Source organism: Nicotiana tabacum, chromosome 18 (assembly GCF_000715075.1).
Source record: "Nicotiana tabacum cultivar K326 chromosome 18, ASM71507v2, whole genome shotgun sequence".
Classification (NCBI taxonomy): domain Eukaryota; kingdom Viridiplantae; phylum Streptophyta; class Magnoliopsida; order Solanales; family Solanaceae; genus Nicotiana; species Nicotiana tabacum.
In genome coordinates this window covers 158,306,409-158,331,198 of record NC_134097.1, presented here as the reverse complement: position 1 = coordinate 158,331,198, position 24,790 = coordinate 158,306,409, and the positions used below count along the sequence as shown (strand labels likewise).

The following is a 24,790-nucleotide window of genomic DNA, read 5'->3' as shown; positions in this document are numbered from 1 at the left end:
CAATGCAGCGTCCGTGAAGAAGGGTTGGACTGGGAAATGTCTTTCAAAGACAAGGATTTGGCCATTTTTATCTCATTTCCTCCATGGGAGCCGACCTAGGAGCAATTTTGGAGCACTATTTTCATCGTCAATTATGATGTAAGTGATTTCTACTTGTTGTGAGTTAAATACAAGGTTTATATATGGATAGGATGTACACAGCCTTGTCCTCGATTGTGTTACAGCTCCTCTCCCGAGACTGGCATCGGATTACTCACCTATCATGTTGGATGGGGGAAGACGAAAAAGTACAAGACTCCTTTCAGATTTGACAACATGTGATTACGGACGAGGATTTTTGATGAAAATGTAGTTGGATGGTAGAGTGGCTACAATGTGGTGGGAAGCCCATCTTACAGGCTTGCTAAGAAGTTGAAATTGCTCAAAGGTGTGAATTAATGAAGTTTTTGGCAGGGTAGAGGCGAAGATGAGGAACATTATAAATGAGTTAGGGGACCTAGAACTAGAAAGGTAGAAGAGGGGAGGGAGTTGGAAGAAAGTGAGAGAGAGAAAGGAGTGATTGAAGAGGGAACTAGCGTATCTGGCGTTAGCTCTCACCTCCTAGAGTAAACTTGAACAACTGGCGGCCTTGGTAAAGCAAATAGAGCAATTGTTGACTCTTGAGACATGATAGTCGGTTGGTGCTCAATAAAAATATCAACTGATTGTTCAGTCAAAGCACCAGTGACCTGGTAGATTAACCACTCATCTTCCTCCCTTGACTTGTCAAAATGAAAAGCATATAGAAGAATGGTGTATTCTCCTAAAATACCACGTCATTTAACACAAGACATTTGCTCACTTCAGGAGAGTAACAACGATACCCCTTCTGAAGGCCGGAATAGCCCAAGAAAACACACTTTAAGGCCTTTGGTCTAACTTGGTAACAAATGGTTGGACATCTCAAATATAACGTGAACCTCCAAATACCTTAGACTCCATCTGGAATAGTGACTTGTTTGGGAAGAGAACACCCTAATGCACACTATCAGCAAGCACGGTAGATGATATGCGATTAATCATACAACAAAGGGGCCCCAAGATAGAGGCAGGAGACAAAGGAGGCCCCACCTGGATCGGCCAACAAATAATAGGCCAGAGATATGGGCTCATTCGACTAATCAATGATCCCTGGGCCCATCTAACACAAATGTCCCAGAAATAGGGGATTGGTTGATCGGAAAACTCAAGTAGGAGTAGGACACTCCATACAACTCTTTCTGATCCCTAGCTGGTGCATCTATTAAGTACATCTAATAGATGCCATGGTAGGGGTAAGGCTGTGTACATCCTATCCTCCTCAGATCCCACTTGGTGGGATTATACTGGGTAGTTGTTGTTGTTGTTGTTGCTGCTGTTGTAATTTTAAATGAAGTATTTTGCGTATCATTTATCGAAAATCCAATGCTAGATACAACAGAATGATAGTCCATCATATGAATCCTAAATTCGTATGGTCTTACAAAATGCAGCATACATGTAGCACTCAGATTAACTTTAGTAATTCGTTCTAAAAAATTAGCAAACTCAAGCAAGCATTAATGATGGCAACAACATTTCAGATAAATACAGTACCACTTTTCAATGGAATGAGAAAATAATATAGACTATTCTCCATGAGAAGACTATAATACCACAATGTCACTTTGGGTTTTGCTACTTCTACCATTGCATCCTGATCTTTGTGAACAGGAAAAAGAAAAAAGAAAAGAATAGACAACGTGCAAATTCAATAAAAAGTGAACTTTACAAATACAGGAAACCTTACCTATCGTAATCTAATCCATATAATCCAGAGTATGAATGATCATAGATGGTTATATCAAGTTCAACTTGAGCAAGTTGAATCATAAAAGGGATGGCTACCCTCATGTAAGGAAGAAATTCCTTCCCCATGCATAAGAAAATTCTGGCTCCTGCCTAAAATGAAATCAAGAGAATTGAGAGAAGACAATCTAGAGAGAAATTATCTGCTCGTAAAATCTAGATATCAATACCTACCAAGAATAGATAAACATTACTGCGATCGTCTGCCTTCAGTTGTGATCCTAGTAATGACAGAAGTACTTCCATTACCTTGTGACAAAAACAACAAAAAGAAAAAGCTAAGATTTATGTATTGAGAAATGACAGAACACAAATAAGTTCTTGAAAGTTTGAGTAGAAAAATATTCTTCTATTCAATCATCAAATCTATACAAGAGTCATGAATTTATACAAAGAAAAGTTCTGCAAAAGATGGTAACAATCCCTTGACTCAAGGAGATTCCTGATTTCAAGGGATTTTCTGTTTAAACATTTTCCTAAAATATCTACATCTATATCTCCTAAGGATCATACAAATCTGATAAAATCAAAATCTATTATCTTTTTCCTTTAATCTCTACACTCCCCCTCAAGTTGGTGCATAAGATATCAATCATGCCCAACTTGCTAACTAGAGATTCAAACTGTTGCTTGAATAGTCCCTTAGTGAGAATATCAGCTATTTGTTGAGAAGTCTGAACAAAGGGCATGCCGATTACTCTATCTTCAACTTTTTCTTTAATGAAATGTCTATCTATCTCAACATGTTTTGTTCTATCATGTTGCACTGGATTGTGAGCAATGCTGATCACCTCCAAATAGAAGCCTTTACAGATGCGGATTGCGTTGGATCTCTAGATGACAGAAGATCAACATCCGGTTACTGTACGCTCGTAAGAGGAAACGTGGTTGTGAGAAGGCACGGGAGAAAATATGATATATTGATATTGTATGTGATGCAATACAAGAGGTGCTATTTATAGCTACTCTATACAAAGGGGATACTACTCCTATTCCAATGTGGGACAATTACATAGCTATCTCTAACACTCCCCCTCAAGTCGGAGCATATAAATCATATGTACCGAGCTTGTTACATATATAATCAATGCGAGGACTAGTGAGGGACTTGGTGAAAATATCTGCAAGTTGATCATTCGATCTCACAAACTTCGTAGTAATATCTCCTGAGAGTATCTTTTCTCTGACGAAGTGACAATCAATTTCAATGTGTTTAGTTCTCTCATGAAACATCGGATTTGATGCAATATGAAGTGCAGCTTGATTATCGCACACAAGTTCCATCCGACTGATTTCACCAAATTTCAACTCCTTGAGCAATTGTTTGGTCCAGACTAGTTCACATGTTGCCATAGTCATTGCTCGGTATTCTGCTTCTGCACTAGACCGAGCAACTACATTCTGTTTCTTACTTTTCCAGGACACCAAATTTCCTCCTACTAAAACACAATATCCAGACGTAGAACGTCTATCAGAAGGTGATTCTGCCCAATCAGCATTCGAGTACCCAACGATCTGCTCATGACCTCGATCCTCAAACAGTAATCCTTTACCTGGAGCCGATTTTATATACCGGATAATGCGGACAACTGCATCCCACTGACTATCACAGGGAGAATTCATAAACTGACTTACAACACTCACAGGATAAGAAATGTCGGGCCTAGTCACTGTGAGATAATTTAATTTACCAACCAGCCGCCTATAGCTTGCAGGATCGCTAAGCGGCTCCCCCTGTCCAGGCAGAAGTTTAGAATTCGGATCCATCGGTGTGTCAACAGGTCTGCAACCTGTCATCCCTGTTTCCTCAAGAATGTCTAACACATATTTCCTTTGAGAAATAACAATACCTGAGCAAGATTGAGCATCCTCAATACCTAGAAAGTACTTCAATCTGCCTAGATCCTTAGTTTGAAAGTGCTGGAAGAGATGCTGCTTCAGATTAGTAATACTATCCTGATCATTGCCCGTAATAACAATATCATCAACATAGACTACCAGATAAATACATAGACTTGAAGCAGAGTGGCAATAAAACACAGAGTGATCAGCTTCACTACGAGTCATGCCAAACTCCTGGATAACCGTGCTGAACTTACCAAACCAGGCTCGAAGAGACTGCTTTAGACCATATACAAGGCCACGAGACTCCCCCTGAGCAATAAAACCAGGTGGTTGCTCCATATAAACCTCATCCTCAAGATCACCATGAAGAAAGGCATTCTTAATGTCCCACTGATAGAGGGGCCAATGACGAACTGCAGTCATGGATAGAAAAAGGCGAACTGATGCCACTTTAGCCACTGGAGAGAAGGTATCACTGTAATCTAGCCCAAATATTTGAGTGTATCCTTTGGCAACAAGACGCGCCTTAAGTCGATTAATCTGGCCATCGGGACCAACTTTGACTGCATAAACCCAACGACAACCAACGGTAGATTTACCTGAAGGAAGAGGAACAAGCTCCCATGTACCACTTGTATGTAAAGCAGACATCTCGTCACTCATAGCCTGTCGCCATCCTGGATGAGACGATGTTTCACCTGTAGACTTAGGGATGGAAACCGAGGACAATAAAGATATAAAAGCATAATGGGGAGGTGACAGACGATGATAACTCAAACCAACATAATGAGGATTAGGGTTTAGTGTGGTCCGTATACCTTTTCGAAGTGCAATCGGTGTACTAGGAGCAGGATCCGCAGTAGGAGCCGTGTCAGGTGCAGGACGAGAACCAGATGGGCCTGATGTAGGGCGCGAACGACGATGATAAGTCAAGAGTGGTATTCCTGTGGCTGGGGAACTAGGAGGGATAACACTGGACTCCTCAAAAGTTGGTATGGGTGAAACCTCTATGGTTGAAGGTGGAGGAGGATTACCAAACTCCTCAAAAGTCGGTATAGGTAAGACCTCAGATATGTCATGGTGGTCAGCAGAAGTGACATCAGTTGTGAAGAAAGGTTTAGACTCGAAAAATGTGACGTCAGTTGACATAAGGTACCTATGAAGATCAGGTAAATAACAACGATATCCCTTCTGAACACGAGAATAACCAAGGAAGACACACTTGAGAGCACGAAGAGCTAACTTATCTTTCCCCGGGGCTAAGTTATGAACAAAACATGTGCTCCCAAAAACCCGAGGTGGAAGAGGGTATAAGGCCGACTGGGGAAACAATATTGAATGTGGAATCTGACCCTTGATGGGAGATGAAGGCATCCTATTAATCAAATAACAAGCTGTGAGAACTGCATCGCCCCAAAAACGCAGCGGAACACGAGACTCAATTAGAAGTGTGCGAGCAGTCCCAATAAGGTGCCTATTCTTTCTTTCTGCAACCCCATTTTGCTGAGGGGTATAAGGACAAGATGTCTGATGAATAATTCCATGAGAAGACATAAACTGCTGAAACTGAGAAGATACATATTCTAAGGCATTATCACTGCGAAAAATGCGGATAGAGACACCAAATTGGTTTTTGATTTCAGCACAAAAACTGTGGAATATAGAGAATAACTCAGAACGATCTTTCATTAAGAAAAGCCAAGTACATCTTGAGTAATCATCAATAAAGCTAACAAAATAACGAAATCCCAAGGTTGAACTGACTCTACTAGGACCCCATATATCAGAATGAACCAAGGAGAAAACAGACTCTGCATGACTCTCAACACTACGCGTAAAGGAAGCTCGGGTATGTTTCCCAAGCTGACACGACTCACAATCTAATCTAGACAAACTGGATAAACTAGGCACCATCTTTTGAAGTTTGGATAAACTCGGATGTCCTAAACGTCTGTGGATTAGATCTGGAGGATCTGTAACTAGACATGTTGTGGAAGGACTGAGCGAGTTAAGGTAGTAAAGACCTTCTGATTCACGACCTGTACCAATTGTCCGTCCCGTACTGCGGTCCTGCATAATAAAAGAATCATCAATAAAATATATACCACAATTGAGGGCACGAGTCAAACGACTAACAGATGCAAGACTAAAAGGACAACCAGGAACATAAAGAACGGAATCTAGGGTGATAGAAGACAATGGGTTGGCTTGTCCAACTCCTTGTGCCTTAGTTTGACATCCATTGGCTAAAGTAACAGTAGGAAGAGACTGTGAATATACAATACTCGACAAAAGTGATTTATTACCAGAGATATGATCAGAAGCGCCTGAGTCCATGACCCATGGTCCAAGAGTACTAGACTGGGAAACACAAGCAAAAGAATTACCAGCAATAGGAGTGTTAGTCTGGGCAACTGAGGCTACTTGTGGAGATGTTTGCTTACTTGCTCGATACTGAAGGAGCTCATTATATTCTTCTTTAGATACAGAAACGCACTGGTTACCTGTAGTCTCGCTCTGAGCAACGTAGGCATTTTTGGGTGGACGACCATTTAAGGAATAACACATTTCGCGAGTGTGTCCAAGTTTGTGACAATAAGAACACTTGGGTCTAGATCTCCCAAAACGACCGCCTCCTCGTCTATTCTCCATAGCTTGAGATGCCCGAACATCCACTGTCTGGGATGCAAGAACAGAGGAATCAAGTATTTGTGATGAAATCACTGGGTGACTTGGTGCTGCAGCAAGGCGAAGTAATCGAGAGAATAATTCATCAACTGTAGGGACAGTCGGACTCGCCAAAATCTGGTCTCGTACTGAATCAAGATCATGAGGAAGTCCAACGAGTGTAAGAACTAGAAACATTTTTTGTCGCTGCTCTTGTTGTTTTGACACACTAGCAGAAACTGGCATCAATGTCTCAAATTCCTCCATGACTGCCTGTACCTGACCCAAGTAAGTAGACATATCTAATTCTTGCTTCTTTAAGTTTGTCATCCGTGATATCACATCATAGAAGCGAGATATATCATTAGTGTATAACGTACGAGCCTTTGCCCAAACCAAATAACATGTCTGGAATGGCCGAAACAAAGGCATCAACTTAGAATCAATAGAACGCCACAAGATGCTACATAATTGAGCATCAATTTTTGCCCAAAGCGCTATCACCTTTTCATCTCCTTCGCTAGACTGTTTAATCAGATGATCTTGCACACCTTGACCTTTACACCACAACTCGACAGATGAAGCCCAAGCTAAGTAGTTTGAACCTCCCATTAAAGGTTCCGAGGTAATCATAACATTAGAGTTTCCAGAACTCATGCTTTTAGACCCAAAAACATCAATTCTCAAAGACATCTTGTAAATTATTACCAAATAAGATAAATAATCAACTGTAATCCACTGAAAATAGAGTAAGGAACACTGAACCAGAATAGTAAACTACTGTAGCAGTTGGAAAGTTACTGTTGCAGCCGAAAAATATTCAAAGTGGTCGGAATGAAATAAAAACAGTAGGGGTAGGATCGGAATTACCAGAAGACCCAACTGTTCTGAAGGAACTTTTTCAAAAAATGGCCGGAAGTCAACTTTTTGAAATCACTATTCACGCCGGAAAAATAAAAAAATGGTCGGAATTTGGTGTAACCTGGATGGATAGGCTCTAAATTGCAAGGGAAACAATCTGTCCTGAAGAGTCATCGCCAAAAAATGGTCGGAAGGTGGCCCACGCAACGTTGGAACTTCGCCGGAAAATTTTCTTTGGACAGCTACAGTACCGCCGGAGATTTTCACTGGGATTTGGTTGCCGGACAGTGACTACTCTTGTGGTAGTGTTGGATTTTGTGCACAACACTGACCGAGACAAAGCAGACGCAAAACAACTTTGAAAGTCGCCAGAAAAAAAAGGGTTCCGGTGACTGATTTTACTTTCCGGAATCGCTGGAATTTATGCACAGCGATAAATCTCTCACGATAGCTCTGATACCATGTGAGAAGGCACGGGAGAAAATATGATATATTGATATTGTATGTGATGCAATACAAGAGGTGCTATTTATAGCTACTCTATACAAAGGGGATACTACTCCTATTCCAATGTGGGACAATTACATAGCTATCTCTAACAGTGGTTACTTGGAGAAGCAAGAAGCAAAGTGTAGTTGCTAGATCAAGTGCGGAGGCAGAATATAGAGTTATGGCCCAGGGTGTTTGCGAACTGTTTTGGCTACAAAAGCTACTACAGGAATTGAGACAATATGAAAAAGGAAAACTTTCCTTGTACTGTGACAATAAAGCTGCCATCAGTATAACTCATAATCCAGTCCAGCATGACCGAACAAAGCATGTGGAAATTGATCGACACTTCATCAAAGAAAAAGTTACAACTGGTGTCTTGAGTTTGTTTCATGTGCCATCGGAAAAACAGCTAGCTGATGTGTTTACCAAAGGTCTCAACAAGCGAACTTTCCATACTTTGAGTTGCAAGTTGGGCATGTGCGACATCTTTGCACCAACTTGAGGGGGAGTGTTGATTGGCATGATTCAAGGAGACTTGATTTAGGAGTGTTAATTAGCATGATTTCAGGAGATTTGATTATATTTAGGAGATCTAATTAGCATTAGGAGCTTTGTACAAATTTCTTTGTTCATGGGATGTAAACATACACAGAAATACAAGAAGACTTTTCTTCTTCTCAAAATCTACATTATTACCAATTGTTCTTGTGCCGAGGGTCTATGGGGAACAACCTCTCTACCTTCTCAAGGTAGGGGTAAGGTCCGCGTACACACTACCCTCACATACCCCACTTGTGGGATTACAATGGGTATGTTGTTGTTGCTATCGTCTTTTACAATTATCTTTACTCTTGACATATCAGTCATTTTGCAATTGACACCACTAGAACCTCCCAAATGTTCACCCACTTTTTAGAAATACTTAATGCCAAGAAGGATTGGCATTTCGACGAAATTCACTACCAGATCTCCCCCATTTTTGCTACACCCTGTTCCCACTGTCCCATCTGTCAAGAATTAAGAAGGTCCCTCCCATCCGCCTCTGTACCTCTTGACAAACCCTTGAGGCTTTTGATTCAGAGGATTGGCGTTTTCGGCAATATTCACTTCCAGCATCTTGGGATGGCTCTTCATAAGACGTTTGGGCTGAGCAGTGGTACTGAGATTGCAATATAGACTTTGGAATCTGAGGTGGAGCCTTTTTACCATTCTCTCACCTGATGCTCAGACAGGTTCCTCCATCGTTACAACTCAAACAACAGAAAACTTTAAGTTCCTACAGAGAAATCATTATCTCTACATGCCGTCTGTAAGTTCATCAGAGAATCGAAGGTTTACCTCTTGTTGAGTCTCTGGGAGTTCCAGAGAGGAGACATTCTATTTCTAAATCTGGCATATAACATTATCTTCCCAATAATTTATTATTTAGAGCTTTGAAGGTTCTCCTCTTTTAAATAACTAAATCTCTAATTATATGGATTAATTAAAACATGTTATATACATTATAACCAAATTTTTAAGAGGAATTTAATGACAGATGTGTCGGGTGAGCAAGAAAAGTAATCCAATGCGTAAAACGTGTACACCATGTCTTTGGGGCATAAGGGACTCTAATTGTACTAGTAAAGCATGAATAAGATAAATGCATCAGCTACTGAAATATTGATCCCATAAAACTAAAATTCCCATAACCACTCCGCAATGTTATGAAAGTGCCTCTCCTCGTGACTCGAGTCCCAAATTTGTGCTTTAAACATTGATGTCATTCATATGTGACTAGACTAGAAGTATTGGTTACTGGACAAAGTTTGTAGAAGACCTGTTTTGCGTCATCTCTGAATTTCTCTTTGCCAACAGCGAACCCAAGATAGCTTATGGAGTATATTGCTCTGGCCCGACCTAATACATTAAAGTTTCTGTTTGCCATGGCGGTTTTTAAGTACTGCATAACAGTGTCATAGTTTATTCTGCAGTATTCCTGTTAAAGTATAATATATTACATCCTTATCCTTAAAATAAATAGAAATAGGATTAAGTAAAAAAAAAAACTATCCTTAATAAATCTAGGTAATACCTTAGACAATTTAGCTATACCAGTAAACACCATTGATGCTGCATCTTGGACCATTTGTTTGTCATTCTGAATTTCAAATAGCAGAAATCAAGAAAATACACCATCAGTCTATTGCACTTGTCAGCATAAGATACTTTTATAATATGGTGGGCTCTATATTTGCACACCTGTTGAAATACAGACAGATTGTTAATCATTCCATCGAAGAAAGGTATCAAAGTTTCTGGCTTAGAGGATGTATAGAACCTGTAGAAAGCAACCGAGGCTTGTACCTTCCAAGAGAAAGTGAATAGAGCATTAAGACGCGTTTGAACCAGATCTTTCAGCTATGACATTTTCAAACTCTAATTAATACTAATCTTGGCATTTTCACACGTGTTGTTGATTAAGAGAAAAGATCATTACTTCCTCACTAGTCTCTTATATCAAAGTTGGTCCACTTTCTTTTAACCAACAGCAAGATAGCCCTCAAGGTAGCAACAATAACAACAACAACAACAACCCAGTATAATCCCACAAGTGGAGTCTGAGGAGGGTAGTGTGTACGCAGACCTTACCCCTACCCTGGGGTAGAGAGGCTGTTTCCGAATAGACCCTCGACACAAGAATATGAAATGCGACAATAGAATAGTAACAACAACATAACCAGAAAGATAGTACCATGCAGTGACAAGGTCTTAGAAAATAGTACGAGCACAACATGTACCACTGGCATACTAAAACACGACACTGGCCGACTAGACTTACACACAGAACGGAGTAGAAAAACGTTCAATTACCTGCTAACCTTCAACCTTAATGTTCTCCCTCCATACCTTCCTAACAAGGGTCATGTCCTCGGTGAACTGAAGTTGCGTCATGTCCTGCCTGATCACCTCTCCCCAATACCTCTTTGGTCGCCCTCTACCTATCCTCATACATGTCAGAGCCAACCACTCGCACCTCCTAACCGGGGCATCTACCTCTCCTCTGCACGTGCCCGAACCATCTAAGTCTTACTTCCCGTATTTTGTCTTCCATGTGAGCCACACTCAACCTTGCTCGAATATCTTCATTCCTAATCTTATCCAACCTCGTGTGCCCGCACATTCATCTCAATATCCTCATTTCTGCTACTCTCATATTTTGGATATGGGCAATTTTAATTGGCCAACATTCTGACTCATACAACATGGCTAGTCTAACCACCGCTCTGTAAAACCTGCCTTTAAGTTTCGGGGGGCACCTTCTTGTCACACAAAATGCCAGATGCTAACCTCTATTTCATCCAACAGCAAGATAGCCCTCAAGGTAAGCAAGATGAATTAATAAAATCAAATTTTCCAGCAGCACCCTACTAAGCCTATAAGTTAGGTAACTAACAAGTATTAATTTTTTCAAGATTCTGGAGGGCAAGTTTCAGAAACATTAAACGCTTGTGATACTAGAACTCATGCCCTATCGAGCATGTTATCCCATTTTGAAATTGGTTTATTCTGCAGCAGAATTTCTCTCACATTACAGAAAAGCACAAATGACCGTTGACCACATATCAAGAACAAGTACAATGCAGATACATATAGCCAAAAGATTTAGCAAAGTATCCAGAAAATTACATCAAGACCACAAGATCTAAAGCATAACGCATTAGGACGAGTGGTCTGGTATAGAGCCAAATCTCGTACATACAATTAAAGCAGGGCGGTAGTTACCTTTAGTGAGGGAGTTCAATTGAATCCCCTTTGTTGGAAAATCTTTGCGCGAAAAAGATGAAAACAAACTTTTGTATAAATATAAATTGTTGAATCCCCTTGACAGAATTAAAACTTAGTTTTGAAATTTTAACATTTTTCTATATCCCCTTGCCGCTGCACTAAAGATGTTATTTAAATTATGTCTTAATCCCATGATTCTCGTCAGTCAAACATGCTAGAGTAACAAAGTAAATTTATCAATTATTTTCACTGGTGGACAACAACAAAATCTCAAAAATCAAACAGGGAGTAAACCTATACAAAGTTAGAGATGTTCAACTGTATGATTTATGTAATGCCATTGTAAAAGTGCACTAGATAGAATTTTTGCCGATTGTTTGCAAAATTGTTCCCTGTATGAATGATAATTGAAATTGCATTTGGGAAATTGCAGCATCAGTAGAGGGTTCATATCAGCATAGGACAAAACCTGTATTATTGGATTTTGAAAATCTGCCATAGCTGCAGCTAATGTAGGTAATACTTGATCATGGAATTGTTCTTGCAGCTGTGGACAGAAGAAGGTCGAAAACAAGGCAATTGCCCTAATAGCGGCCCATCTTACTCGAGGGTGAGGATCATGGAAACAATTCAGAACCATGTTCAGGAAACAATTCAGAACCAGTTCCTCCATACTCGTAAGCATCACCTATAATAGCAAAAAGGACATTGGTTCAAACTTCAACCTAGCTAACCCCCCCCCCCCCGGGGGGAGTGAGAGAGAGAGAAGACCATAAAAGATAAACCCGGCCAATAAAACATATTGCAAGGCATTTGGATTGAGAATAGAGGCATGTGGGGAAAAGTATCTTTGTATGCAAATTATAGTAGCTGGTTCGCCAGCAAAAGCACCTCTTAAATGCTACCATTCCGTCCCAGAGTTTAGGAGACGAAGGACTTAAAAGATTTCAGTGTAAATTAGATTGAGTTTCTTAATTCTTTTGACATAAAAGTTATATTCTTAGAAATTAGACAAATTTTCTGTAAAATAATATCTTCTAATTAAAAATAATTATAAATCATAGCCTGAGGGAAACAAAATAAAAAATATAGACTCCTAAAGACTACAGAGGGCATGTCCAAATAGTATGCATAAAGATCAAACTAACGCCGTAGGAACAAATAAACAACTAAGAATGGAGTAATATAGATTCTATCATTTGTACCTTCGGGCAACATTCAGAAATAACAGCAAGTGCAAGAAGTGCTGCATGGCGTTTCTCCCAGTCGGGGGCAGCCAAGCAAGCAGAGAGCTGCTCTTTAGCAACAGGAGCAATAGTCTTAGCACCTAATGCACGAGATAGGCGATCGAAATAGCAGATCCCAACCATAATGTTACCATATTCCCAAAATGCAACCTTGTGGATATTGTTCCAAGGTGGTTCGTCCTCAACATCTTGTAACAACTTCAATAACATAGCAAAACAGTTGCTAGTAAATAATGGTAATTTCTTCATCATGCCGGGAGCTTCCTTTTTCGCCTCAACCAAAGTTATCAGAAACTTAATCGTCAAGTGCCTCGTCTCCTTTTCCAAACTCTCATTCTCTGCTATCTCAAACATGGTAGCCACCACTTCTACTAGTTGCATCCTTAAGAACCTAGGTTCATTCTCAGCAAACTCAACAAAATGTTCCAGCGCTTCCCTGGCAGTAACCTCCTCACCTTTGTTCAATGCTTCTGTCAAGGTCCCCAACAAAGCTGGCAATAAACCCTGATACCAGTCTTTATCGTTTGAACTCGGGAGGCACTGAATGATGTCGATCGCTGCCCTCAGGGCAGCCATCCTCAATCTCATATCACTGCAACCATTCAGTGCACCTAGTAATATATCCTTGATCCAAGGGGCTGATGATAAGTCCTCTCCTTGTTTGGCGCACTGGGAAACTAATGACAAAGCGGGCTCTATTACCTTGATATAAATGGAGCTGTCATAATATTGGTTGAACAAGCTACGTACTTCAGACTCCTTGTTATCTTGGAGGCTTACACAAAGCGTAATATAAAGGTTCTGGATAATGGATTTTGATTCTTCAATCTTGATACGGTTCAGAAGGATACATTGCACACTGGACCGAGTCGATAGACTTAGATTGCGCCAACCATATCCATCATCCCCAAAAAACAAATTTTGGAGGACGATAGCACACTTAGCGCGTGAATCATCAGTGATATGGGGAGAGTCAAGAAGGTTAGCAAGCTTAACAGCAAGCAAGTTAGAATTCTCCTGCTTGATCATGTCCAACATTAACTCAGCCTCAGAGGAGCTCGACATGAGATCCGAGATAAAGGTTTCAAAATGAACACTAGAGTCAGACCCAAGAATCGCCTCCATCTGGGCCCTCTGGAACTGAGTCAACTCGCTAATATCCATTACTGTACTGAGAGAGTGGACTATGGAGTTGTGACTTGTGACAGAACTGAATTATACACAAAATCGAATGAGGCTCCTTCCAGAGGAGGATCTCTCCAGTTCCTTCAGTTGGTCACTGAATTTTCTTAACAGTAGCTTTTAACAAGGGTTAATTCCTGTCTCTAAATTCACTCTAAAAACAAAAATAACAAAGTTGAAGCATGAATCTCTTACATATATATAAACAAACAAAGGACAATTTCATAAAAAGAAAGAGAATGATCTCAGATAGAAGATTTCACTAATGAATAGAAAAAGTAAGAAGCAAATCAAAAAATAGTGAATTTCATCGGAAACCCCAAGTTTGCATTCACCATTTTTATTCTCTTCTTCCCGATGCCAAGTTCGGGTGCTTGATGTAGGTGTAGAATTTTCTAATTGTATTACAATTCTTGATTTTCCATTTTGTTATTCATACATTTGCAATTAATGAAATGAAAAGCCCTTACAGCTGTGGAGAAATCCCAAGTTGAGAATTTTAATACTTCTCTTTGACTTGCCTTATTACTTTGGAGCCAAGAAAACAAAAGGTCAGAGCTTCAAAATAGTTGACTGTTGTCTTCTCTTCGTCTTAGCCGTAATGCTGTATTCTGGCCCGGGCCCGGGCCTTAGTGGGCCTAACAGGCCGGGCTTCGTGGGCCTGGGCTCTGGCGGTCCCGGGCATGGCGGTCCCGGTCTTCGTGGGTTCAATGGGTGGAACCGGCCCGTGACGGGCCTAAGCCCACATAGTCCTGTGCTTAACGGGCCGGGATCGTGGGCCTAGCGGGATTTTTACCTATTTATACCATATATCAAACCTTATTACCAAAAATATTCATAATTTGTTATTTACCCGTGTAGTCCACACTTTTATTACAAATTATATACCAATCCAAAAATAGGTAGATTTTGCCATAAAAAACGCGCTAAATGAAGGCACCAGATCTGCGTGTGATTCTGTCAACATTAAATTCGAATTTTGAAACGGAAGGAGATTTCATTGTTGCGTAATTCTCTCCTTCCTCAACGGAAAGAGATCTCTCTTCTCTCACTCAACTACAATTCTCAAAAAACGCAAGCTACTGAAGCTCTAGTAATCAAACGGAAAAGAGACTTCTGTTCTTCATCTTCATCTTCATCTGTTCTTCCATATATTTTCCATCATTGATAGCCATTAAAAAGCTTGAAAGCTTTGAATTCAAATTTGGGTTTTCAAAAATCATTATTTGTTTGGATTAGGTGTTGTTGTAAGTAATTCGGAATATGTTTAGGAGTTTATATCTCAATTTTGAGGGGTTTTGGTGAAGATTAGATTTGGTTTTGACTGAATTTTAGATTGAAACTCGAAGAAGAAGAAGAAGAAGAAGAAGAAGAAGAAGAAGAAGAAGAAGAAGAAGAAGAAGAAGAAAAAGAAAAAGAAGACGTATTTCCAGAAATTGTAGATAAATTATAGTTAAATTGTAGAATTGTAGATGTATTGTAGATAAATTGTAGATAAATTGTAGATGAATTGTAGATTGGGAAGACTAAAACTTCTACAAATCTTCTACAATTATGTCGAAAATGCCAATTATGCTACAATTGAAATGAGAATTTGGATATTAAAATTCAATGTATCTATTTTGTAGATATCTTGTAGATAAATTGTAGATTATTTGTATTCTGATTGTAGATGCATTATTTTCTGTTTTTACAAATCCAAAACGACTAAAGCTTCTACAAAATCTTCTGCAAAAAAAACCTACAATTTATCTACAATTTTTCTAATTTGACTACAAAATATCTACAAATTCTGGAAATATGTCTTCTTCTTCTTCTTCTTCTTCTTCGAGTTTCAATCGACTGTGTTAACCAGTAACCCTCAACCACTACCCAAAAAAAAAGAGGTCAAAGATGGAAGTGAATTCAAATCGTGGGAGATACAATTGAAGGTAATTAAGTGGAGAAGAAAGTGATGGTAATTGTGGGTGAGAAGAGATTGTACGAGAATGGGGGAAAACTGAAGGTAAATCGTGGGGGTGGGGGTGGGGGGAATTAACTGAAGGTAAATCGTAGGGGGTGTGGAAGGAGAGAGAGGCGGGTAAACGAAATAAAGTGAAAATACGGTCCTAAAATCACGCCTACAATAAATGAAGGAATAATTATACCCTTAATTTGAATTATGGTATATAAATGGTAATTTGGTATGCTTAACTGTAATTAACACAATCCTTAAATAATAAAGGTAATAAGGTTTGGTATATGGTATAGGTATGTAAAAATCCCTTCTTCTTTTTTAAGGCAATTTCTTGTAGTATTATGGCTATATTCAAAATTCACTATGTAGTATATATGTAGATCTAATTATTAAAGTGCTTGACGAAAAAGAAAATAACAAAACAATAGTAAAACACTAAATTGTCATGCATAATATATTGTCTTGTAGTCTATATATTGTATCTTATGTATATATATTCTCTTATATATTTTCTTGTAGTATATATATTGTATCTTATGTATATATATTCGCATAATATATTTTCTTGTAGTATATATATTGTATCTTATGTATATATATTCGCATAATATATTGTCTTGTAGTATATATATTGTATCTTATGTATATATATTCGCATAATATATTGTCTTGTAGTATATATATTGTATCTTATGTATATATATTCTCTTATATATTTTCTTGTAGTATATATATTGTATCTTATGTATATATATTCGCATAATATATTTTCTTGTAGTATATATATTGTATCTTATGTATATATATTCTCTTATATATTTTCTTGTAGTATATATATTGTATCTTATGTATATATATTCGCATAATATATTTTCTTGTAGTATATATATTGTATCTTATGTATATATATTCGCATAATATATTGTCTTGTAGTATATATATTGTATCTTATGTATATATATTCGCATAATATATTGTCTTGTAGTATATATATTGTATCTTATGTATATATATTCTCTTATATATTTTCTTGTAGTATATATATTGTATCTTATGTATATATATTCGCATAATATATTTTCTTGTAGTATATATATTGTATCTTATGTATATATATTCGCATAATATATTTTCTTGTAGTATATATATTGTATCTTATGTATATATATTCGCATAATATATTGTCTTGTAGTATATATATTGTATCTTATGTGTATATATTTTCTTGTAGTATATATATTGTATCTTATGTATATATATTCGCATAATATATTTTCTTGTAGTATATATATTGTATCTTATGTATATATTGTAGCTTATAAATAATTCTAAGCATAGACAAAGAAATATTGCGAAAAAATATTCATGGGTAGAAGCAATAAATTTTATTACCAAAAATGGCATATCTTTCTTAGTCATCTTTTCCCCAATGGAATGAGCACAACAAGGTACTAATACCACCATTAGAAGGGAAAAAACTAAGGAAGATGTGCCAAAATACAAGTTACATATTAGTCTATGTATTATCTCTAACAAATCTCATAAATCCTTCAAGGTTCGGAGGAGGTTGCGTTGGTGGTGGTGGAAAAGAAGCTTGTTCATCACCACTTCCGGGCGAAGCCGAATCCTCCGCAAGTTCCGCTATCATTTCTTCATAAGCTTCATCTATCGCCGGTTGTGCTTCTGCAATTCCAAAGTTTCTTCTTTCCGAGCGGATCCAATCTCTAAACAGTACTGATTTTTCCAAGCTATCCCTCATAGACGCTCTATGATCGCCTATTTGCAGTCTTGCTTGACTGAAAGCGCTCTCTGATGCAACAGTTGAAGCTTGAATTGATAAAATATCCCGAGTCATCCTTGCAAGAACAGGAACATATTTTTCTCTTGCCTTCCACCATTCCAAAAAATCAAAAGAGCCGTCTGGATTCTCCTTTTCAAGTCCCTGAGACAAATAAACTTGAAGCTCATTTAGATGTGAAGTTTCATCATAATTTTTCACCTTGAGACCCCCTGAACTCCGTCCAAGATTTAAGGGCTTTTAAGCCCGCAACTCTTTTAGACGATTGTGAGCTAGACGAAGTAGGGGTTGGAATAGTTGGCCTAGCATGCTCTAAGGCAAGTTGATAAGCATTATAAACTGTTTGAGCATTAATCTTAATTGAAGCTTTTGCATCTGCAAGTGTAGCAATTTCCTCATTTGAAAGATCTAATGCCTTATAAATATTTGAATACCAAAAATGAGGACCTCCCAATTTCATTGTAGGATTTAGCATTGCAGCAAGACCATAAATAGGAGAGATAGGAAAAAAATATTTTTTAAACTTTTGTTTCATTTCATTTATAGCAAGTTCATAAATGTCCCCACCCTTACTAAATTCAACAAACAAATCAGATAGTGCTGCAATATAAACTAAACAATTTGAAATAGTAGGATAATATTGCCCAGAAAATGCATTTGTAGCAATTTGAAAATGTTCTAAAAAATCTAAAAGAATTTTAACATTCGTCCAATCTTGAGTAGTAAGCATTTCATTATCATCCTCACCACCTACCCGAGAATTAAACGTTGCATTAATTGGGTTTCTATATTCATATGCTACTACTAAACTTTCGTACATACAATTCCATCTAGTCGGGCAAGGTTTAGGAACCTTTCTTTCTCTAAGGCCATATTCATCACATTTTTTAAAATACTCTCTAAGTCTACTTCTACGGTTTGAATAAAAAAGTCAATTAAGAGCCATTCTAACCTTTTCAATTTCTATGTTTAATATTCGCATACCATCACCGACAATTAAATGATAAATATGACAAATACATCTAACATGGAAAATATTAGTAAATGCAGGATTTAGTGTTGTTGTAAGCATGCCTATAGCACTAGTGTTACTAGAAGCATTATCCATTGAAATTGCCATTATTTTATCGCTAAAGCAAAAATATCTACAAATATCTGCAACAGTGTTAGCTATAAACTTACCTGTGTGACGCGAATTAATTATTCTATATGCAATTATGCGTTTTTGCATTATCCATTCCTCATCTATCCAATGACTTGTAACAGTTAGATAATCACAATCATTACCACTTCTACCAATATCAGTAGTAATAGAAATCCGATTAGGTATATGAGTAAATAAATACCGCAAATATTGTTCATATTCATGTTTGAATTTATAAATATCACTCTTAACTATTGCGCGAGGCCAACCTTTATAAGTAGGATTAAAAACTCTTCTAATATAATGAACCCAATTAGGATTAGATGCAAAAGTATAAGGTAAGCACATAACAGTAATCATCTTTGCTAATTCTTCACGATCTCTATTTGGATCGTAATATAAAATACCTCCGGTGACAGTGTTAATTCCTGGTTGAACAAGATTTGAACCTGTACTAGGGTTAACCGCAGAATCTACACTTGTCCCCTCTAGTTGCGCTTTCATTTGAAAAAATCTAGCCTTATCTCTAGGGTGTGTTTTTATGTGCCTAGTCAAACTACCCGTGCCGCTACGGTCTCCAGTATATTTATGCACCATTAATTTCCCACAAGTTTTACACTTAGCCTTATTTTGTTCTCTTACTTGAGTAAAAAAATTCCAAACTAATGATGTTTCTAGGCGTTTAGCAGGTTCTCTATTAAAAGTAGGAGTTTCTACAGGTGGGTCGACCGGTGCATCAGTTGGGTTATTAAGAGGACTAGTAGGTGTATCATCTAAATCCAGTGCTTGGGTTTCATCATCACCTCATTTTCCTCATTATTTTCTAAGATGGTTTCATTAGGATAAAGAGCATTCATAATTTCATCATCTAATCTTTCACCTGGTGCAACATTATAGTAAAATTCACTATCGGTAAATTGAAAACAAGAGTGATCACTATCAAGAATTACGGAAGGAGGAGGACATCTAGGTTGGCGACTACTTTCAACTTGCTTATCTTTTCTATGTCGGGGAGCCGGGAAAAGGGTAGTTGGTTGGCCACTACTTTCACCGGTTTTATCTTTTCCTTTACCAAACATTTTTTTCAAAGTAAATGCCATATTAATTATAATTATGCAAACTAAACCACACAAAAATATATTCTTAAAACGTAAGAGTTGAAACGAGTTTACCGGATTGCCGAACAACTTCTTGAAAATTGAAAATCGTTGAACACTTGAAAACTTCAATTCAACAACTTCACAATTTTTCACGAAATTTCAACAATAAATTAAGTAATTGTAGTAGAGAGATTGAGAGAGATTGAAAGATATTGATGAATTGGTGAATAAATGAATAAAAATGAAAGAATGATGGGGTATTTATAGTTGAGAAATGGGGAAAAGTGTAATTATATAAAGTTTGGGGGCCAAATGGCCATTTTTTAAACTTAAAAACGGTCATATTTTTAGCCCAAACGGCTAGATTTTAAATATGGCCGTTGGAGAATTTTTTTTTTTTTTTAAAAAAAAAAAAATAGTCATTGGGCCCGTTAGGCCCGCCAGGACCGGCCCAGGCCCGGCTGACGGTCCCGGGCTAAACGGTCCCGGGCTCGTGGGCTCATACTAGAAGACCGGCCCGTCACGGGCTTCTGAGGACCACCAGGACCGGCCCACCCAGGACCGGCCCACCAGGCCCGTTAGGACCGCGGGCCCGGTCCGGTCCAGGCCCGGCCCACCGAGCAGCCTTAGTCTTAGGTGCATTCACCTGGCATCTGGCAGCCGAAAGAACAAGTGAAGAGAGAGGATTTTGAGAGGGGAAAGATGGCCTTTGCACATATATTTAAAAAATATTACTATAGTTTTTGAAGTGGTTTTGAAAAATAATTTTTGAAGAAAAGTTTAAGTTTTGTGAACATAAGAAAAAAATTTATTCAAAAATTATCCTAAACCAGTTTTGGGGGAATTTGAAACTTTTTTATTCCAAAATATGATCATATTTTGTAAACAAATAATTTTTTTAAGTATTTTTTGAAAAAATGAAGTCAAAACCTATGGCCAAACGGGAGCAAAATTATTAGAGAGATTTATCCAAAAATAAGCCCAACTGAAAATATTGGTAAAAAATTGCGCGGGGTAGTCACTTTTTAAAGTGGTATTTACTTTTTATCCAGCATTTTTAATGCAGAGCAAAATTAGCCACTGGTCTATTAAAATTAATATGAAAAGATGGTGTTACCCTTTCTTCTATCTCTTGACCCCGCCTTGGCCCAGCACATCTTCTTCGCTTCAGTGTCAAAAGTCCTTGCTCTTTGTTCCCTTTATCCTCCTCGAGATCGATCAGGTGAGCTCATCTCACTAGCCAACCCAATTACCTCTCTCTTTCTCTCTCTTCTTGGGGATTATGTGACAGACTATACAATTCAACATCGACCAAATGAGAGATACTTCACTCTTAAAAAATCTCAAGCTTTTCTATCTGGTTTGCTACTTGGTTTGTAGTTTATGTTTTCTTTGGTCTAGAACAGACTCTAAAGTAGAGTTTTAATTAGTAGCAATTACAAAAAGAAATAAGGTTAACAAGAGATCTTAATTTAAGAACCAGAAGTTTCCTAAATTTCAAAATGAAAGTTAAGGACAATAGGTCCTGAACTTACAGTTACAAGTTCAAAAGTTAAGTACAATAGGGCATCAAGTCCTGAACCTAGACTAACAAGCTCAAAAATTAAGGGTAATAGGTCCTTAACTTAGACTAAGAAACCCAAAAGTTAAGGATAATAGGTCCTGAACTTAGACTAACAAGCTCAAAATTTAAGGACAATAGGTCATGAACTGAGACTAACAAGCTCAAAAGTTAAGGACACTTGGTCCTGAACTTACAGTTACAAGTTCAAAAGTTAAGGACACTTGGTCCTGAACTTAGACTAACAAGCTCAAAAGTTAAGAACAATAGGTCCTGAACTTACACGTTCAAAAGTTAAGGAAAAGTAGTCCTTAACTTAGAGTTACAAGCACGGAAATTAAGGACAGGTGATCCTGAACTTCGAGTTCCAAGTTCAAAAGTTAAGGACATATAGTCCCGAAGTCCTGAACTTAGAGTTGCAAGTTCAAAAGTTAAGGAGATGTAGTACTGAAGTCCTCAACTTAGAGTTGCAAATTCAAAAATTAAGGACACTTGGTCCTGAACTTTTATGAGCAGAAGGGTATTTTCGTCCGGGCAGGTAAGGTTTATTAAAGCAGTGGCTAAAGACTAAAGATATTTTAAATAGTGGCTTAAAAGTAAATACATGTGTTATTAGTGGCTAACTGTGCACTTCCCCCAACATATTGTACCTAATTAATCATATGTTTACACACAACGTTTACATTCGGTATACATACAATATTTTTTAGGATGTCAAAAGTACTTTTTCGTTAAAAACGTGTTTTTTCTATAAAAAAAAAAAGGCATTTAGAGCATATTTGACCAATCTTCTAGGAAGTTAAAAGTATTTTTTAATTAAAAAGTACTTTTTGAAAAATTTGAATTATTTGACCAAAATAAAAAGTATTTTTGAATACCAGTAGAAGCAGTTGTCACACCTTCTTTTTCTCGAGGGGATAAGGAGTTTTTCTTAAAGTGACATTAATCGAAATAAGATTATTTATTTATTTGAGAGTCGCCACTTGGGATAATTGTTATGATGTTCCAAGTCACCGGTTAATTTTAAATCTCAAGTCGAGGAAATTTGACTATGCTTAAAGTCCGCGAAACCAGAAGACCGGGTAAGGATTTTTGTTGACCTGGGAGAAGGTGTTAGGCATTTTCGGGTTCCGTGATTTTAGCACGGTCGCTCAAATATTAATAATTGGTCTGATTTATTACGTATTTAGAATCTATTGTGCATTTTTACTTTTTTAACCGCTTTTAATTATTTATGGAATTATTTTTGAAACAAGTCAAGATGTCGTACACTTGTCGTTTTGATACACATTGCAAACTGCGCCACATGAAATGCACTCGTGATTTACAACATGTTTATTTTATTATTATTCGAAGTTATGGTCACGTCACATGAAATACACACCCGAATTGAAAATTAGGTATTATAATCATGCCACGGGAACTATACCCATAGCCGTAATAATTTAATTACGCACCTAAAGAAAACTACAATTTGAATGATTTCTTAAACTACTTTGAGATTATTGGTAAAGTCGTACTTGACGGAAAAATTCTTTGTAAGATCGATTATTGAATTTTTGACCAAATCCATTCTTTGACCAAGTGAAGGGAAATCGAAGGGAATAGCTCATAAGATGACATGATAAAGAAATCATTCAAGTGGCCCGAATCAATTTGACTGTTAGCATATGTTGTTTAAAGGCAATCAATTTATGAAATTCTAATAAGATATTGTTATTGCATTAGATGTGGGCGAAAAACTTTTAATGGGCTAAGCAAATTACTTGTGGATTTTAAGTGAGGCCTAGATGTGCTAACCCTTTATAGACAGGAGGACATCAGCACACAACACCGGGCTCAACATTGAGCCCAAGTGGATAAACAAACTCCAATAATCACGCCAGGCCCAGTAAAGGATAACAAATCTTATATAATATCCAGTACACGATTATACACAATTATACAAGCTTAAAAACAATACCCATTTGCAACATTAAAGAATTACAAATCTTGAATCACAGTTTCAATTACTCCAATCACAGTTCATGAATGATTACATAAATCTGGAAAAAACAGAGTAGTCATGAGAGCTTCAAGATGATATCAACACACTACTTGCACTGGATTATCTAAACACTTTTTGGTGTTTTCTTCTTATGCTTCAATATCTACTGGTTTAGCCAAACCCACTAGCAATTGAAGCCTGAATTAGAGCTACGTGTCACGTTCTTAGTCTTAAACTAAGCGCACGTGCGGCACTTGGCAACTCGCTCACGATCTTGCACAGCTTGCTCACGTTCTTACTATGCCAAGTCAGTCTTACTACACTCAAGATCGCTAAGAGAATGTTAGAACACAAGAGAATTGTCAAAGGAAGCTTTTGTATTGGAGAGAACTTGATAGTTTAGCTTGGTTCCTGAATTACAAATGAATGCCTCCTATTTATACTAATCACTTAGGGGCTAGTATGTAAATAATAATTGTTCTACAAGTCCTTCCGTATTTACAAATAAGTCCTTTCTGTCGAATATTCTACATAGCTAGAATCTTCTAAGGACTTTCCTAACAATTCTATAGGGTTCTAGGGTCTTCCTAAGGAAACCTCTATATTTCTCTAGAACCTTCCTACAAGTGCATAAATATCTAGAACATTTCCAAGGAAATTCTCCATAGTTCTAGAATATTCCACTAAGATCTAGTCTTTAACTTATGTAACCATTCTATATGGCAAAAATATATGCCAAGTGGCATCTACATGGCATAATGATGTGGCGGGTCATGACACTCTCCCCCACCCAATTTTGTGCTGCCCTTGACACAAAGCATTGACACATATGTGCGCACCTCATCTTGGTGTCGCCAAAGATCTTTGTCCATTAGCCATAATGCCCTATGAAGCGGTTCTCCTTTCCATTTCACAAGGTATTGGCTACCTTTCTTCTTACGCCGTTTGTACTTTGGACGACTAGCAATGATGGCCTCCATCCTCCGCCCATTGGATGCCCCTCCTTGCTCTTGACCTGAATCTTCCCATGACTCAACCAAGTCTAGCAGCTTCTCAAGCATTGAGTCCATGCTTCCATTCCCGATTTGGCTACCCTCCGTGGTCCAGCCTTATTGGCAAACTTGAACCCTCTGCTTGGTGCATCGTCTGAGTCCGATAACATGCCATCACTTTGTAACTCTCCATCATTTTCAACTATGTCCGTCCAACTTTTCTTGCTGCCACCATGCTCCATTTGCATGGTCCCAAGATAGGCTTTGGAATCCCCTACTTTCGGCTTAGATTCCAAGCGCATCCCTCCAATACAAACGGTTTC

At 37.9% G+C, this 24,790-nt stretch overlaps 1 protein-coding gene across 2 annotated transcripts; it reads right to left on the bottom strand.

The window, feature by feature from the left end:
- Nucleotides 1-1,560: 1,560 nt before the first annotated feature.
- Nucleotides 1,561-14,477, bottom strand: LOC107812495 (uncharacterized). Of its 2 annotated transcripts, XM_075237572.1 has the most exons (7): nucleotides 12,705-14,476; nucleotides 11,969-12,187; nucleotides 9,973-10,077; nucleotides 9,806-9,871; nucleotides 9,551-9,709; nucleotides 2,041-2,115; nucleotides 1,691-1,959 (listed from the first exon to the last, which is right to left on the bottom strand). In XM_075237572.1, the coding sequence occupies exons 1-7, from the start codon at nucleotides 13,908-13,910 to the stop codon at nucleotides 1,804-1,806; spliced, it is 1,986 nt and encodes a 661-aa protein (XP_075093673.1). In that variant the 5' UTR covers nucleotides 13,911-14,476; the 3' UTR covers nucleotides 1,691-1,803. The 2 variants fall into 2 exon arrangements, with proteins under 2 accessions (XP_075093674.1, XP_075093673.1); XM_075237573.1 differs by lacking the exon at nucleotides 9,973-10,077 and having other exon boundaries at nucleotides 1,561-1,959; nucleotides 12,705-14,477.
- Between the last annotated feature and the right edge of the window lie 10,313 nt (nucleotides 14,478-24,790).